This window comes from Taudactylus pleione, unplaced genomic scaffold (genome assembly GCF_031769625.1).
Source record: "Taudactylus pleione unplaced genomic scaffold, aTauple2 ptg000189l, whole genome shotgun sequence".
Lineage (NCBI taxonomy): Eukaryota > Metazoa > Chordata > Amphibia > Anura > Myobatrachidae > Taudactylus > Taudactylus pleione.
Genome location: NW_028284591.1, coordinates 11548681 through 11567891, shown reverse-complemented (window position 1 = coordinate 11567891; position 19211 = coordinate 11548681). Strand labels below are relative to the sequence as shown.

The 19211-nt window shown below is 48.3% G+C and overlaps 1 protein-coding gene across 1 annotated transcript in view; it reads left to right on the top strand.

The window, feature by feature from the left end:
- Positions 1-6896: 6896 nt before the first annotated feature.
- Positions 6897-19211, top strand: part of ST8SIA5 (ST8 alpha-N-acetyl-neuraminide alpha-2,8-sialyltransferase 5) — a 189133-nt gene continuing 176818 nt past the window's right edge. Inside the window, exon 1 of the mRNA XM_088476565.1 lies at positions 6897-7027. Within this exon, the coding sequence (XP_088332691.1) occupies positions 6897-7027 (131 nt within the window). The remainder of the gene's footprint in view (positions 7028-19211) is intronic.

The window sequence follows — 19211 nt, the reverse complement described above, 5'->3', positions numbered from 1 at the left end:
TTCCCGCCCCCCCATCCTAAACCTCTCCCTAGTACCTAACCCTAATTTCCTGCCCCCCCAACCTAAACCTCTCCCTAGTGCCTAACCCTAATTTCCTGCCCCCCCACCCTAACTCCCCCTAGTGCCTAACCCTAATTTCCTGCCCCCCAACCTAATCCTAACCTACCCCCTGCAGCCTAACCCTCTCCCTAGTATCTAACCCTAATAACCTGTCCCCCGGCCTAACCCTAACCTTATAATACCGACATTGTGACTGGATTCCCTTTCCATTACCTAAGCGATGCCACCGGATCATGAGAACGAGAGCAAATAACTTGATTGGACAGTCATTCCTGATTAGCGGCGATATGAAATTGTAATTATCGTTTGTAAAACCCAGAAACAAATGGGCTCCTGTGTCCAATAAATATTACAGGCGTTTTACGTCTCCAGATGACTTTAATTTGCACATTCTCTCCTGCAGCCTTCACTAAACACATTGCTTCTCTATTCTCCCTCTCCTGTTATTTTTAGCCAGGTTATTTATTTTTGTTGGATGCGCCACAAAGCGTCAATGCAGAGCGTCGCTGAAGTGGACAAATCTGCTTTAATTGCACCCGAGTGCTACTGCTGACTGCTCTCCCTGTGAGCCTGGCCGCATTCCCAGGAGCTTACAGCGGTCCAGCTCCAGCCTTTACCTAACAGCCTGCTGAGCCGGCATTCCTGGACGCGCTCTGTAGTTCTGTGCGGAGAGCTCAGCAGATTTGCGTCCCATTGCAGGGAAGCCGAAATAAACAACTGTGCCTGATGATATAGAAACATTGCTAGGAAGCCCGAATAGGTAAATCATTGCATTTAGTACAAGTTGCAGGAGGTTGTTTTTTTTTTCCATCTATAAACAGTTACTTATATAGCGCCAGGATATTCCGTTGCGCTTTACAACTTATGTTCAAACCAATAAATGAAATCTTCTTCTGAAGACGGAAAACATCTTTAGGTCAGTGACGGATGTGTGTGACGCCGTCCAGTGCCCTCCAATTGCGCCTATGGTGCTTAGCGCGTTTCGCTGGCCCTGACGCCATGTTTTAGCCCAACAGAACGTGCTGCTTTGCATGTGCTATCTGAGTGCAACGCTAGGGGCCTCATTCAGAGGTGCGCACAGTTGCTTCTGCGTCTTTATGCTAATGCCACGACCGATGATCTTCCTACTGAGACCCTCACAGGCCGCGCCGCTAATCCTTCTTAGTGCGTTTTTAGAGCACCATCGGTCGCAACATCAATACTAACACCAGTCCAATGGCAGGTGCAATTTCTCTGTCTGTGCATGGCGTCCTGTGCTTCAGTGCTACTGCGTCTTTAGACACGGCCGCTGTCAGCGACACACTGGCGTCTGGCTATCCACTTCGTGACCCCCACATTAGTATTCACTTTCCCTGCATCCAAATTCTTTCTACGTCTAAAAGCGCTCATCATCGGGACGCATGCGTAGCGCAACTTGGACGCAGGCGCAGACATAAAATATCGGCTTCTTTCGTGCGACATCGCCAGTGTAAGCACCTCTTAGTCTGGCCCTATGTTCCTGACACGTCTGATGAGCCTCGCGCAGTGGGCCTGATTCAGAGCTGCTCGTGAGCGGCCGCTCGTTCGCTCCGAGCGATGTTCGCACATCTGCGCATGCGTATGGGTCATAATGCGCATGTGCCAACCAGTCAGTGCGGTCGGAAATCATGCGCTCGCAAAATAGCGAGTGCCTGCTAATTTGAGTGACAGGATGAGGCGTTTGTGGGTGGTAACAGGGGAAGGTGCTTGAAAACGGGGAATGGAGATCCGAACGCAGGCGTGCCAAACGGTCAAAACGGGCGTTTTAAGGGTGTGCATAATTAACAAAGCAGCATCATCGGCCACGTCACTTGGTTGTCTCTTAGCCTGAACTGTTCGCATGATTGCGGTAGGAAAATCCAACCACAAGCACTGCGAGCAGTTCAGACACCTTTCGATGTACTCGATTAATCCAATAAATAGTGGAGATGACGTAGGATGCGAGCGGCCAGGGGGCGTCTTTACAAAATAGCGAGCGCATGTTTCGTTCGCTCGCTCACACATAGAGGCGTCAACAGACCGCAAAGAGCGAGCGCTCAATTTAAATAGCCGGCCCCTGTTTCTGAGCGAGCCAGCGCAAATAGCGTCCGGCTCTGAATCAGGCCCAGTGTCCGCAGTAGAGCCATACCGGCCCACGGGAAGTCGAACCTCAGCCGGTCTGACAAACGTATCTTGCATGCTTTTTTCGCTGTGCGTGCTCCGGAGCCAAGCCTACAGTATGTATTATGAGCGGCGCAGAGTCGTATGCAATTCCGTCGCAGCTCCACTTGCGACTGCGAGGGCATAACTGTGGTCAGTTGGGGGCTGTCAGCGGAATGATGGGCTATGCAGAGTTATGCGCAGAAGTAATGACGCTTTTATCAGACGGCTCTTTTGCACCATGTACAAAGTTGTGCAAGTGTGCTCTGATAATGCAGATGGACAGGGGCAATACGTGCGTACAAATGAATATACGCATTTAGCTCCGTGCACGCCATGCAGGGACAATTGCAGATGACTCAGTGTCGGTCCCAAAGTGTGTCAGGAACTCGGTGCTTACAGTATGCTGCGGGCAAATAAATTGTGTGGTGGGACTTAGGGCCGACGCAATGCGGTAAGTGGGGTTGGCATTGCAGGAGGGCGCTAAGCTGGAGTGGCGCCGTCCCACCCTGAAACCGGTCACAAGTAAAAGTGACTCTGGGCATGAGGCCCAGGTCAATTTGTGCACCCTAAGGTAGGCAGGCAATAGCCTGAGCTACTGATGAGTGGCTGGACATTGGGCCCAGTCCACTGTTTAATAACAGATAGGTAAGGGGGGACCCTACTATGTGGCTTAGTTTGTATAAGGGGTACTACCAGTGGCGGATTTTATCTAGGGGTTGCAGGGTTTCAGCCTCCCCAGTAATATCTGCTACTTTGGTGAGCCAGTTGCAGTTTGCGACTGCACTGGCTTCACTGTGACTGTGGCTTCCCATTGGAAGCTCCACCTGCCAGTCACACAAAGGGTCTCCTTGGGACTGCCAGTCCGGGCTGCGATTAGCAGAGAGCGGCTTCCAGTGGAAGCTGCTGCTCTGCCTTTCAGGCAGCCCTACAGGACTTCTCAGGGCTGCAACAAATGCAGCCTCCAGAAGCCAGTGTTAAGCGCATGCGCGGGACCGCCTCAGGAAAGAGGGCAGGAGCCACTGCTGGGTACTACTGTGTGGCATAATGTGGATAAGGAGCACTACTGTGTGCCATAATGTGTATAAGGGGTACTGCTGTGTGGCATAATGTGTATAAGGGGTACTACTGTGTGGCATAATGTGTATAAGGGGTATTACTGGGTGGCATAATGTGTGTAAAAGGTACTACTGTGTGGTGTAATGTGTATAAGGGGCTCTCCTGTGTGGCATAATGTGATTAAGGGGCTCTATGTGGCATAAAGTGTATAAGGGGCTTTACTGTATGGCATAATTTGCATAAGGGGCTCTACTGTGTGGCATAACAAGAATAAGGAGTAATATGTTCCATGTCAAGAGGTCATATTTATAGGAGGGCGTTAATCTATAGTTTGCAAGGTGGCACCGAACACCCTAGCACCAGGCCTGGTGGGACTACAAGGCCATGCCAGACAAGAGTACCATAATCCAAGTCCTAGCATGCTGAGGCAGATCTATCATATGGTAAAAAGCTGTATTGTTGGCCACAATGAAGGGCTTTCCCCCCCTCGTTTCGTCCCATGTTAGCGGATACCGTAGATGACAATACTGTTATTGCTGGTGATAACCTCTGCTGGGGACATGTGTAGCTGTTTCAATAGTAACGTCTTCTTCTCCAAGCCTAATTAGACAGTAACATTAACAATCATTAAAAAATTATTTGAAAAATATTTTTTTTTTATGTGTAATGGTTTTTAATTTTTTTTTTTTATAAATTTGAACAATTTTTTTAATTTTTTTATGCTTTGTCTACTATACTAGTTACCATGTAAGATACATTTTTGACATTTTCGGGGTGCTCACATTCTACAATACGACTCGAAGGGGCTGGCTCATTTGCAGCGAACACATCAGCCACACTTAGGACCTTATTCAGAGTCGGTCGCGAGCGCTCGAAACCGACTCGAAGTTGGTCCACAGGGCGCGAGCCCCCGCTAACGACGGATCACCCGATGTTGAATGACAGCTCGCTCCGTTTGCTGGGCGGGCAGGGGGCGTGCCCGGCCAAACGGAGGCGTTCCTTTCGGAACGCTTGCCGTTTTGTGGGCGTCCCCACTGACATCATCAGTGATGTCAGTGGGGAGCTTCCTGCTCAAACAGAGCAGGAAGCTCCCTGGGGCTTAAGGTTGACGAGACCCTACCCTAGGGTCTCGTCGTAAGCCCCGATGGTCTTGACCATCGCGACCATCTCCCTTAGCGGTCATTAGAGCTGTGGGTGTTAACCCACAGCCTAACGACCGACATGGAGGCGGCCGTTCTGGAGGCAAGCGGCCGCCCTGTTTCTGAGCGACCGCTTGCATCCTACGACCGCCTCTGAATGAGGCCCTTACTGTAGCCCCAAACATGCATATTCAGCATGTACCCCCTATGTGACTGTAACAAAAGTGTTAAATGTAGGGGCAAAATCATTTATTGATGGTGGATAAATGATGCCATTGCTATTGGCACTTTACAGCATTGCCCGCACATTATCCCTAACTACTCCTATGTTAGATACCATGTCAATATTTCTAGAGGAAATGAAAGTGCTACAAGTGGTAGCGAGTGTTGTTTGGCCAGTACGTCGGCAGGCCCAGCACGTGTGAATCAGCGCGTGGGGTTATAGGCACGGAGCGAAAATAACGTTTGAATTCATCTAGAATTTTGTGAAGTAGAAAATTGCATGTTACGTGATTTTGGCAGAAAATGACTGCAATGGATAACTGAATGGAACCTAGAAGGGACCGGTGCAATGGCGGGCGTTGCAGCGTTTACATACGGTAGTTCCCATATAATTTGAGATGAGTGGTTTGGTTTTGGATCAGATCTTCCCGCCAAGTTTGGATCTCATAACAAGGCCAAAAGGGTTTGGATAGAATCAGAATCCGCTGCCCAACGATAAGTCGCCTAACCCACCTTTCCCGCTGTCTAATAACCCCCCCCCCTTACCCTCTCCCTACAGCCTAACCGTAACCCTCCTCCACTTGCCTAACCGAGTGGTTCCCAAACTGTGTGCTGTGGCACCCTGGGGTGCAGGGCCGGACTGGCCATCGGGCTCTTCTGGCATATGCCAGAATGGCCGTTGGCCTGAGGACAGGCTAGAAGAGGGGGAAAGGAAAAGTCCCCCGCCCTCCACCCCAAAGCTCCGGAATCATTATAATTTCACGGAGACGGAAGGGGTGGAGGCATGGATGGGCCGGCGGCTGCTGTGCTGGGCCGGGGAGAGACGGGGGCGTGCCGTGAGGCCAGCCCCCGTGACTCGAGGCACGCCCCCTTGAATTAACCATGCCCCCTTTACACGCGAGTGCATGGCGGACTGCCAGGGCTGAAAAACAGCCCAGTCTGTCCCTGCTGGGGTGCCTTGGGTTGGTGATCCAGTACCAAATAAAATGAATTTTATTCAGTGCGATAGGCAAAACCAGTGCTAAAAAGAATATGTGGACAAAAAGCACAGCCCTGTCAACCACCACATAACTGACCCTAAGGGTGACATAGAAGCACAATTTACTTACTTTCATTTTTTGTTTCTGAATTTCTCAATAAGAAACTTTTTGATACTCTAGGGCGCCGTGATTCAAAAAAGTTTGGGAACCACTGGCCTAACCCCTAAACCTAACCCTCCCCCTAACCCTAATACTTACCGTTGGGATCCTGGCGCGGGGATTCTTTATGCTGTCGGGATTCCGGCGCCTGTATTCTGACCGCCGGCATCAGACCACCGGGATACATGCCAATTTTAGATATCTGATAGATTGTAGTAATAATTATTCTGATCTGTAACTTTAATGGGACAGAAATTAAGACTCAAAATCCAAAACTTAAAAATAAAATACTATCCGAATGGATTTGTGGCATTGAGACCATGTCTGTACCCCCCGTCTCCCATGCTGTGCACCTAAGCTGGTGTGTGAATAAATCAGTGCACTGAGTAGGTGAGGAGGCAGCCTGCCCAGCAGAGGGTATATAGCGGTATGGCAGGAGGAGATTCTGCTGCAGACACCCAGCACCATGCAGGAGCCGTGTCCTTGGGCAGATGCACAGTGTGACCTTGGCTGTGTGCAGCCAGGGGAGCCCCAGCTATCTGCTCAGCAGAGAGAGAGGTATTGCAGCAGGCAGCAGCCTGGTCTATGGGCAGGATGCAGCAGCCTGGGCTGTCTATGGGCAGAATGCAGCTGCTGATGATTGCAGGGGATAGAGGAAGCTGGTCACGTCTCTCTGAGATACTGCTGCTGCTGCTGTAGCTCATACATGGGGGAGCCAGCCCGTGTCTCTCCCCAGTCATCTGGAACATCATCAGCCTGCCTGGAAGATCACTGGTGGGGGAGGAGGGAGGGAGAGACACTCGCAGGGAGATCTGCATTTATTCCACCCCTCTAGCTGGAGTTGGGGGGGACCAGCCTTCTTTTGCATGTTACCCACGTCCTGGGCTCTTGGAAACTTTACCCTGGGCGCAGGGCATAGAGGGAGCCACTGAGGCTGCACAATGGGGCACCTTGTCCTCTGGATGGGGGGCTGGGCGAGGGGCTTGCCATGCTTACACCACTGTGAATAACAAGGGCAATATCATCCTCCTGCAGCCCTGCAAATAAATAAACAGCTTTAGAGACATCCTAATCCCTCTCACTGGCATTTTGGGGAGGGGGGAGGGGGGGTGCCCTGGACATGGGGTACGCGGACCCCTCATCCAGCAGGGACCTGCTGGGCAACAGAACTTTATTCTTCATCTTCATCTGCGCCTTCGCCCTGGTGACCTTGCTGCAACAGATCCTGTACGGCAGAAACTACATCAAGAGGTAAGTGCCCAGCAGGCTGTGTGCCCACCTACAGGGCAATAACCCTTTCCTTCACAGGCAAGCATGTGCCATGGGGTCTCATTCACAACTCATGTGCCAAGGTGACCCCCTGGCCAAATCTGACCCTCAGAGCAGACCCCCCCCCCTCACACTTGTTCTGTGTCTCATGGTGACTGTAATCCACCTCTGTCCCATCAGTGGTCACATGAAGAATACACATGTGCTGGAGCTGCCACATGTGTTATGTATGTGTGCTTCATGTATGTGCCTTACTAAGGTAACAGGTTGGCAGCAATGTATCAGGCATGATTCCCTGCCATGGACTTAGGGTGACTGTAAAGTGATTGCACTGGAAATGCTGTGAGTGTGACCCCCAGGACCAGGGGAGGCAGAATGGTTTTGTGGCAGCAGAAGGATTTAAGGATTTCACTAGCAGAACAATTTACAGCTTATCTATTGGCTATTGTCCCTCACTGCATAATGCTGGATGCTGAGGTTTTAATAACATACACTACACTGTAGTGACTACAGTACACACTTCCCTTTCTCTAATTGGTCTGCAGAGCTTGCAATCATAGTCAGGGATTCACAGTGAATGTTATTAGCTATGCCTTATCTAGTGGACCGTGTACAACTTTCAGTGGGTAGCACCTATAGAATGGTGCTAATAAGTGAGAGGTCAGCCTGCTCTCCCAGTATCTATAGACATTTATATGTTGTAAAATTGTGTGTATCACCAGCACTTATAGAACTGTGTACAGTGTGAGAGTAGGTGGTATTACCTGTGTACAGTGTGAGAGTAGGTGGCATTACCTGTGTACAGTATGTGAGTAGGTGGCATTACCTGTGTACAGTGTGAGAGTAGGTGGTATTACCTGTGTACAGTGTGAGAGTAGGTGGCATTACCTGTGTACAGTGTGAGAGTAGGTGGCATTACCTGTGTACAGTATGTGAGTAGGTGGCATTACCTGTGTACAGTGTGAGAGTAGGTGGCATTACCTGTGTACAGTGTGAGAGTAGGTGGCATTACCTGTGTACAGTATGTGAGTAGGTGGCATTACCTGTGTACAGTGTGAGAGTAGGTGGCATTACCTGTGTACAGTGTGAGAGTGGATGGTATTACCTGTGTACAGTATGTGAGTAGGTGGCATTACCTGTGTACAGTGTGAGAGTAGGTGGCATTACCTGTGTACAGTATGTGAGTAGGTGGCATTACCTGTGTACAGTGTGAGAGTAGGTGGCATTACCTGTGTACAGTATGTGAGTAGGTGGCATTACCTGTGTACAGTATGTGAGTAGGTGGCATTACCTGTGTACAGTGTGAGAGTAGGTGGCATTACCTGTGTACAGTGTGAGAGTGGATGGTATTACCTGTGTACAGTGTGAGAGTAGGTGGTATTACCTGTGTACAGTGTGAGAGTAGGTGGCATTACCTGTGTACAGTATGTGAGTAGGTGGCATTACCTGTGTACAGTGTGAGAGTAGGTGGCATTACCTGTGTACAGTGTGAGAGTGGATGGTATTACCTGTGTACAGTGTGAGAGTAGGTGGTATTACCTGTGTACAGTGTGAGAGTAGGTGGCATTACCTGTGTACAGTGTGAGAGTAGGTGGCATTACCTGTGTACAGTATGTGAGTAGGTGGCATTACCTGTGTACAGTGTGAGAGTAGGTGGCATTACCTGTGTACAGTGTGAGAGTAGGTGGCATTACCTGTGTACAGTGTGAGAGTGGTTGGCATTACCTGTGTACAGTGTGAGAGTAGATGGCATTACCTGTGTACAGTGTGAGAGTGGTTGGCATTACCTGTGTACAGTGTGAGAGTAGGTGGCATTACCTGTGTACAGTGTGAGAGTAGGTGGCATTACCTCTGCACAGTGTGAGAGTGGTTGGCATTACCTGTGTACAGTGTGAGAGTAGGTGGCATTACCTGTGTACAGTATGTGAGTAGGTGGCATTACCTGTGTACAGTGTGAGAGTAGGTGGCATTACCTGTGTACAGTGTGAGAGTAGGTGGCATTACCTGTGTACAGTATGTGAGTAGGTGGCATTACCTGTGTACAGTGTGAGAGTAGGTGGCATTACCTGTGTACAGTGTGAGAGTGGATGGTATTACCTGTGTACAGTATGTGAGTAGGTGGCATTACCTGTGTACAGTGTGAGAGTAGGTGGCATTACCTGTGTACAGTATGTGAGTAGGTGGCATTACCTGTGTACAGTGTGAGAGTAGGTGGCATTACCTGTGTACAGTATGTGAGTAGGTGGCATTACCTGTGTACAGTATGTGAGTAGGTGGCATTACCTGTGTACAGTGTGAGAGTAGGTGGCATTACCTGTGTACAGTGTGAGAGTGGATGGTATTACCTGTGTACAGTGTGAGAGTAGGTGGTATTACCTGTGTACAGTGTGAGAGTAGGTGGCATTACCTGTGTACAGTATGTGAGTAGGTGGCATTACCTGTGTACAGTGTGAGAGTAGGTGGCATTACCTGTGTACAGTGTGAGAGTGGATGGTATTACCTGTGTACAGTGTGAGAGTAGGTGGTATTACCTGTGTACAGTGTGAGAGTAGGTGGCATTACCTGTGTACAGTATGTGAGTAGGTGGCATTACCTGTGTACAGTGTGAGAGTAGGTGGCATTACCTGTGTACAGTGTGAGAGTGGATGGTATTACCTGTGTACAGTGTGAGAGTAGGTGGTATTACCTGTGTACAGTGTGAGAGTAGGTGGCATTACCTGTGTACAGTGTGAGAGTAGGTGGCATTACCTGTGTACAGTATGTGAGTAGGTGGCATTACCTGTGTACAGTGTGAGAGTAGGTGGCATTACCTGTGTACAGTGTGAGAGTAGGTGGCATTACCTGTGTACAGTGTGAGAGTGGTTGGCATTACCTGTGTACAGTGTGAGAGTAGATGGCATTACCTGTGTACAGTGTGAGAGTGGTTGGCATTACCTGTGTACAGTGTGAGAGTAGGTGGCATTACCTGTGTACAGTGTGAGAGTAGGTGGCATTACCTCTGCACAGTGTGAGAGTGGTTGGCATTACCTGTGTACAGTGTGAGAGTAGGTGGCATTACCTGTGTACAGTATGTGAGTAGGTGGCATTACCTGTGTACAGTGTGAGAGTAGGTGGCATTACCTGTGTACAGTGTGAGAGTAGGTGGCATTACCTGTGTACAGTATGTGAGTAGGTGGCATTACCTGTGTACAGTGTGAGAGTAGGTGGCATTACCTGTGTACAGTGTGAGAGTGGATGGTATTACCTGTGTACAGTATGTGAGTAGGTGGCATTACCTGTGTACAGTGTGAGAGTAGGTGGCATTACCTGTGTACAGTATGTGAGTAGGTGGCATTACCTGTGTACAGTGTGAGAGTAGGTGGCATTACCTGTGTACAGTATGTGAGTAGGTGGCATTACCTGTGTACAGTATGTGAGTAGGTGGCATTACCTGTGTACAGTGTGAGAGTAGGTGGCATTACCTGTGTACAGTGTGAGAGTGGATGGTATTACCTGTGTACAGTGTGAGAGTAGGTGGTATTACCTGTGTACAGTGTGAGAGTAGGTGGCATTACCTGTGTACAGTATGTGAGTAGGTGGCATTACCTGTGTACAGTGTGAGAGTAGGTGGCATTACCTGTGTACAGTGTGAGAGTGGATGGTATTACCTGTGTACAGTGTGAGAGTAGGTGGTATTACCTGTGTACAGTGTGAGAGTAGGTGGCATTACCTGTGTACAGTGTGAGAGTAGGTGGCATTACCTGTGTACAGTATGTGAGTAGGTGGCATTACCTGTGTACAGTGTGAGAGTAGGTGGCATTACCTGTGTACAGTGTGAGAGTAGGTGGCATTACCTGTGTACAGTATGTGAGTAGGTGGCATTACCTGTGTACAGTGTGAGAGTAGGTGGCATTACCTGTGTACAGTGTGAGAGTGGATGGTATTACCTGTGTACAGTATGTGAGTAGGTGGCATTACCTGTGTACAGTGTGAGAGTAGGTGGCATTACCTGTGTACAGTGTGTGAGTAGGTGGCATTACCTGTGTACAGTGTGAGAGTAGGTGGTATTACCTGTGTACAGTGTGAGAGTAGGTGGCATTACCTGTGTACAGTATGTGAGTAGGTGGCATTACCTGTGTACAGTGTGAGAGTAGGTGGTATTACCTGTGTACAGTGTGAGAGTAGGTGGCATTACCTGTGTACAGTGTGAGAGTAGGTGGCATTACCTGTGTACAGTGTGTGAGTAGGTGGCATTACCTGTGTACAGTGTGAGAGTAGGTGGCATTACCTGTGTACAGTGTGAGAGTAGGTGGCATTACCTGTGTACAGTATGTGAGTAGGTGGCATTACCTGTGTACAGTGTGAGAGTAGGTGGCATTACCTGTGTACAGTGTGAGAGTAGGTGGCATTACCTGTGTACAGTGTGAGAGTAGGTGGCATTACCTGTGTACAGTGTGTGAGTAGGTGGCATTACCTGTGTACAGTGTGAGAGTAGGTGGTATTACCTGTGTACAGTGTGAGAGTAGGTGGCATTACCTGTGTACAGTGTGAGAGTAGGTGGCATTACCTGTGTACAGTATGTGAGTAGGTGGCATTACCTGTGTACAGTGTGAGAGTAGGTGGTATTACCTGTGTACAGTGTGAGAGTAGGTGGCATTACCTGTGTACAGTGTGAGAGTAGGTGGCATTACCTGTGTACAGTATGTGAGTAGGTGGCATTACCTGTGTACAGTGTGAGAGTAGGTGGCATTACCTGTGTACAGTGTGAGAGTAGGTGGCATTACCTGTGTACAGTGTGAGAGTAGGTGGCATTACCTGTGTACAGTATGTGAGTAGGTGGCATTACCTGTGTACAGTGTGAGAGTAGGTGGTATTACCTGTGTACAGTGTGAGAGTAGGTGGCATTACCTGTGTACAGTATGTGAGTAGGTGGCATTACCTGTGTACAGTGTGAGAGTAGGTGGCATTACCTGTGTACAGTATGTGAGTAGGTAGCATTACCTGTGTACAGTGTGAGAGTAGGTGGTATTACCTGTGTACAGTATGTGAGTAGGTAGCATTACCTGTGTACAGTGTGAGAGTGGATGGTATTACCTGTGTACAGTATGTGAGTAGGCGGCATTACCTGTGTACAGTGTGAGAGTAGGTGGCATTACCTGTGTACAGTGTGAGAGTAGGTGGCATTACCTGTGTACAGTATGTGAGTAGGTGGCATTACCTGTGTACAGTGTGAGAGTAGGTGGCATTACCTGTGTACAGTATGTGAGTAGGTGGCATTACCTGTGTACAGTGTGAGAGTAGGTGGCATTACCTGTGTACAGTATGTGAGTAGGTAGCATTACCTGTGTACAGTGTGAGAGTAGGTGGTATTACCTGTGTACAGTGTGAGAGTAGGTGGCATTACCTGTGTACAGTGTGAGTGAGTAGGTGGCATTACCTGTGTACAGTGTGAGAGTAGGTGGCATTACCTCTGTACAGTATGTGAGTAGGTGGCATTACCTGTGTACAGTGTGAGAGTAGGTGGCATTACCTGTGTACAGTATGTGAGTAGGTGGCATTACCTGTGTACAGTGTGAGAGTAGGTGGTATTACCTGTGTACAGTGTGAGAGTAGGTGGCATTACCTGTGTACAGTGTGAGAGTGGATGGTATTACCTGTGTACAGTATGTGAGTAGGTGGCATTACCTGTGTACAGTGTGAGAGTAGGTGGCATTACCTGTGTACAGTATGTGAGTAGGTGGCATTACCTCTGCACAGTGTGAGAGTAGGTGGCATTACCTGTGTACAGTGTGTGAGTAGGTGGTATTACCTGTGTACAGTGTGAGAGTAGGTGGCATTACCTGTGTACAGTATGTGAGTAGGTGGCATTACCTGTGTACAGTGTGAGAGTAGGTGGCATTACCTGTGTACAGTGTGAGAGTAGGTGGCATTACCTGTGTACAGTATGTGAGTAGGTGGCATTACCTGTGTACAGTGTGAGAGTAGGTGGCATTACCTGTGTACAGTGTGAGAGTAGGTGGCATTACCTGTGTACAGTATGTGAGTAGGTGGCATTACCTGTGTACAGTGTGAGAGTAGGTGGTATTACCTGTGTACAGTGTGAGAGTAGGTGGCATTACCTGTGTACAGTGTGAGAGTGGATGGTATTACCTGTGTACAGTATGTGAGTAGGCGGCATTACCTGTGTACAGTGTGAGAGTAGGTGGCATTACCTGTGTACAGTGTGAGAGTAGGTGGCATTACCTGTGTACAGTATGTGAGTAGGTGGCATTACCTGTGTACAGTGTGAGAGTAGGTGGCATTACCTGTGTACAGTATGTGAGTAGGTGGCATTACCTGTGTACAGTGTGAGAGTAGGTGGCATTACCTGTGTACAGTATGTGAGTAGGTAGCATTACCTGTGTACAGTGTGAGAGTAGGTGGTATTACCTGTGTACAGTGTGAGAGTAGGTGGCATTACCTGTGTACAGTGTGAGTGAGTAGGTGGCATTACCTGTGTACAGTGTGAGAGTAGGTGGCATTACCTCTGTACAGTATGTGAGTAGGTGGCATTACCTGTGTACAGTGTGAGAGTAGGTGGCATTACCTGTGTACAGTATGTGAGTAGGTGGCATTACCTGTGTACAGTGTGAGAGTAGGTGGTATTACCTGTGTACAGTGTGAGAGTAGGTGGCATTACCTGTGTACAGTGTGAGAGTGGATGGTATTACCTGTGTACAGTATGTGAGTAGGTGGCATTACCTGTGTACAGTGCGAGAGTAGGTGGCATTACCTGTGTACAGTATGTGAGTAGGTGGCATTACCTCTGCACAGTGTGAGAGTAGGTGGCATTACCTGTGTACAGTGTGTGAGTAGGTGGTATTACCTGTGTACAGTGTGAGAGTAGGTGGCATTACCTGTGTACAGTATGTGAGTAGGTGGCATTACCTGTGTACAGTGTGAGAGTAGGTGGCATTACCTGTGTACAGTATGTGAGTAGGTGGCATTACCTGTGTACAGTGTGAGAGTAGGTGGCATTACCTGTGTACAGTGTGAGAGTGGATGGTATTACCTGTGTACAGTATGTGAGTAGGTGGCATTACCTGTGTACAGTGTGAGAGTAGGTGGCATTACCTGTGTACAGTGTGAGAGTGGATGGTATTACCTGTGTACAGTATGTGAGTAGGTGGCATTACCTGTGTACAGTGTGAGAGTAGGTGGCATTACCTGTGTACAGTATGTGAGTAGGTGGTATTACCTGTGTACAGTGTGAGAGTAGGTGGCATTACCTGTGTACAGTGTGAGAGTGGATGGTATTACCTGTGTACAGTATGTGAGTAGGTGGCATTACCTGTGTACAGTGTGAGAGTAGGTGGCATTACCTGTGTACAGTGTGAGAGTAGGTGGCATTACCTGTGTACAGTATGTGAGTAGGTGGCATTACCTGTGTACAGTGTGAGATTAGGTGGCATTACCTGTGTACAGTATGTGAGTAGGTGGCATTACCTGTGTACAGTATGTGAGTAGGTGGCATTACCTGTGTACAGTGTGAGAGTAGGTGGCATTACCTGTGTACAGTGTGAGAGTGGATGGTATTACCTGTGTACAGTATGTGAGTAGGTGGCATTACCTGTGTACATTATGAGAGTAGGTGGCATCACCTGTGTACAGTGTGAAAGTGGATGGCATTACATGTGTACAGGGTGAGAGTAGGTGGCATTACCTGTGTACAGTGTGTGAGTAGGTGACATTACCTGTGTACAGTATGGGAGTAGGTGGCATTACCTGTGTACAATGGTAGAGTAGGTGGCATTACCTGTGTACAGTATGAGAGTAGGTGGCATTACCTATGTACAGTGTTAGAGTAGGTGGCATCACCTATGTACAGTGTGAGAGTAGGTGGCATTACCTGTATACAGTGTGAGAGTAGGTGGCATTACCTGTGTACAGTGTGAGAGTGGTTGGCATTACCTGTGTACAGTGTGAGAGTAGATGGCATTACCTGTGTACAGTGTGAGAGTGGTTGGCATTACCTGTGTACAGTGTGAGAGTAGGTGGCATTACCTGTGTACAGTGTGAGAGTAGGTGGCATTACCTCTGCACAGTGTGAGAGTGGTTGGCATTACCTGTGTACAGTGTGAGAGTAGGTGGCATTACCTGTGTACAGTATGTGAGTAGGTGGCATTACCTGTGTACAGTGTGAGAGTAGGTGGCATTACCTGTGTACAGTGTGAGAGTAGGTGGCATTACCTGTGTACAGTATGTGAGTAGGTGGCATTACCTGTGTACAGTGTGAGAGTAGGTGGCATTACCTGTGTACAGTGTGAGAGTGGATGGTATTACCTGTGTACAGTATGTGAGTAGGTGGCATTACCTGTGTACAGTGTGAGAGTAGGTGGCATTACCTGTGTACAGTATGTGAGTAGGTGGCATTACCTGTGTACAGTGTGTGAGTAGGTGGCATTACCTGTGTACAGTATGTGAGTAGGTGGCATTACCTGTGTACAGTGTGAGAGTAGGTGGCATTACCTGTGTACAGTGTGAGAGTGGATGGTATTACCTGTGTACAGTGTGAGAGTAGGTGGTATTACCTGTGTACAGTGTGAGAGTAGGTGGCATTACCTGTGTACAGTATGTGAGTAGGTGGCATTACCTGTGTACAGTGTGAGAGTAGGTGGCATTACCTGTGTACAGTGTGAGAGTGGATGGTATTACCTGTGTACAGTGTGAGAGTAGGTGGTATTACCTGTGTACAGTGTGAGAGTAGGTGGCATTACCTGTGTACAGTGTGAGAGTAGGTGGCATTACCTGTGTACAGTATGTGAGTAGGTGGCATTACCTGTGTACAGTGTGAGAGTAGGTGGCATTACCTGTGTACAGTGTGAGAGTAGGTGGCATTACCTGTGTACAGTATGTGAGTAGGTGGCATTACCTGTGTACAGTGTGAGAGTAGGTGGCATTACCTGTGTACAGTGTGAGAGTGGATGGTATTACCTGTGTACAGTATGTGAGTAGGTGGCATTACCTGTGTACAGTGTGAGAGTAGGTGGCATTACCTGTGTACAGTATGTGAGTAGGTGGCATTACCTGTGTACAGTGTGAGAGTAGGTGGTATTACCTGTGTACAGTGTGAGAGTAGGTGGCATTACCTGTGTACAGTATGTGAGTAGGTGGCATTACCTGTGTACAGTGTGAGAGTAGGTGGTATTACCTGTGTACAGTGTGAGAGTAGGTGGCATTACCTGTGTACAGTGTGAGAGTAGGTGGCATTACCTGTGTACAGTATGTGAGTAGGTGGCATTACCTGTGTACAGTGTGAGAGTAGGTGGCATTACCTGTGTACAGTGTGAGAGTAGGTGGCATTACCTGTGTACAGTATGTGAGTAGGTGGCATTACCTGTGTACAGTGTGAGAGTAGGTGGCATTACCTGTGTACAGTGTGAGAGTAGGTGGCATTACCTGTGTACAGTGTGAGAGTAGGTGGCATTACCTGTGTACAGTATGTGAGTAGGTGGCATTACCTGTGTACAGTGTGAGAGTAGGTGGTATTACCTGTGTACAGTGTGAGAGTAGGTGGCATTACCTGTGTACAGTGTGAGAGTAGGTGGCATTACCTGTGTACAGTGTGTGAGTAGGTGGCATTACCTGTGTACAGTGTGAGAGTAGGTGGTATTACCTGTGTACAGTGTGAGAGTAGGTGGCATTACCTGTGTACAGTGTGAGAGTAGGTGGCATTACCTGTGTACAGTATGTGAGTAGGTGGCATTACCTGTGTACAGTGTGAGAGTAGGTGGCATTACCTGTGTACAGTGTGAGAGTAGGTGGCATTACCTGTGTACAGTGTGAGAGTAGGTGGCATTACCTGTGTACAGTATGTGAGTAGGTGGCATTACCTGTGTACAGTGTGAGAGTAGGTGGTATTACCTGTGTACAGTGTGAGAGTAGGTGGCATTACCTGTGTACAGTATGTGAGTAGGTGGCATTACCTGTGTACAGTGTGAGAGTAGGTGGCATTACCTGTGTACAGTATGTGAGTAGGTAGCATTACCTGTGTACAGTGTGAGAGTAGGTGGTATTACCTGTGTACAGTATGTGAGTAGGTAGCATTACCTGTGTACAGTGTGAGAGTGGATGGTATTACCTGTGTACAGTATGTGAGTAGGCGGCATTACCTGTGTACAGTGTGAGAGTAGGTGGCATTACCTGTGTACAGTGTGAGAGTAGGTGGCATTACCTGTGTACAGTATGTGAGTAGGTGGCATTACCTGTGTACAGTGTGAGAGTAGGTGGCATTACCTGTGTACAGTATGTGAGTAGGTGGCATTACCTGTGTACAGTGTGAGAGTAGGTGGCATTACCTGTGTACAGTATGTGAGTAGGTAGCATTACCTGTGTACAGTGTGAGAGTAGGTGGTATTACCTGTGTACAGTGTGAGTGAGTAGGTGGCATTACCTGTGTACAGTGTGAGAGTAGGTGGCATTACCTCTGTACAGTATGTGAGTAGGTGGCATTACATGTGTACAGTGTGAGAGTAGGTGGCATTACCTGTGTACAGTATGTGAGTAGGTGGCATTACCTGTGTACAGTGTGAGAGTAGGTGGTATTACCTGTGTACAGTGTGAGAGTAGGTGGCATTACCTGTGTACAGTGTGAGAGTGGATGGTATTACCTGTGTACAGTATGTGAGTAGGTGGCATTACCTGTGTACAGTGTGAGAGTAGGTGGCATTACCTGTGTACAGTATGTGAGTAGGTGGCATTACCTCTGCACAGTGTGAGAGTAGGTGGCATTACCTGTGTACAGTGTGTGAGTAGGTGGTATTACCTGTGTACAGTGTGAGAGTAGGTGGCATTACCTGTGTACAGTATGTGAGTAGGTGGCATTACCTGTGTACAGTGTGAGAGTAGGTGGCATTACCTGTGTACAGTGTGAGAGTAGGTGGCATTACCTGTGTACAGTATGTGAGTAGGTGGCATTACCTGTGTACAGTGTGAGAGTAGGTGGCATTACCTGTGTACAGTGTGAGAGTAGGTGGCATTACCTGTGTACAGTGTGAGAGTAGGTGGCATTACCTGTGTACAGTATGTGAGTAGGTGGCATTACCTGTGTACAGTGTGAGAGTAGGTGGTATTACCTGTGTACAGTGTGAGAGTAGGTGGCATTACCTGTGTACAGTGTGAGAGTGGATGGTATTACCTGTGTACAGTATGTGAGTAGGCGGCATTACCTGTGTACAGTGTGAGAGTAGGTGGCATTACCTGTGTACAGTGTGAGAGTAGGTGGCATTACCTGTGTACAGTATGTGAGTAGGTGGCATTACCTGTGTACAGTGTGAGAGTAGGTGGCATTACCTGTGTACAGTATGTGAGTAGGTGGCATTACCTGTGTACAGTGTGAGAGTAGGTGGCATTACCTGTGTACAGTATGTGAGTAGGTAGCATTACCTGTGTACAGTGTGAGAGTAGGTGGTATTACCTGTGTACAGTGTGAGAGTAGGTGGCATTACCTGTGTACAGTGTGAGTGAGTAGGTGGCATTACCTGTGTACAGTGTGAGAGTAGGTGGCATTAGCTCTGTACAGTATGTGAGTAGGTGGCATTACCTGTGTACAGTGTGAGAGTAGGTGGCATTACCTGTGTACAGTATGTGAGTAGGTGGCATTACCTGTGTACAGTGTGAGAGTAGGTGGTATTACCTGTGTACAGTGTGAGAGTAGGTGGCATTACCTGTGTACAGTGTGAGAGTGGATGGTATTACCTGTGTACAGTATGTGAGTAGGTGGCATTACCTGTGTACAGTGCGAGAGTAGGTGGCATTACCTGTGTACAGTATGTGAGTAGGTGGCATTACCTCTGCACAGTGTGAGAGTAGGTGGCATTACCTGTGTACAGTGTGTGAGTAGGTGGTATTACCTGTGTACAGTGTGAGAGTAGGTGGCATTACCTGTGTACAGTATGTGAGTAGGTGGCATTACCTGTGTACAGTGTGAGAGTAGGTGGCATTACCTGTGTACAGTATGTGAGTAGGTGGCATTACCTGTGTACAGTGTGAGAGTAGGTGGCATTACCTGTGTACAGTGTGAGAGTGGATGGTATTACCTGTGTACAGTATGTGAGTAGGTGGCATTACCTGTGTACAGTGTGAGAGTAGGTGGCATTACCTGTGTACAGTGTGAGAGTGGATGGTATTACCTGTGTACAGTATGTGA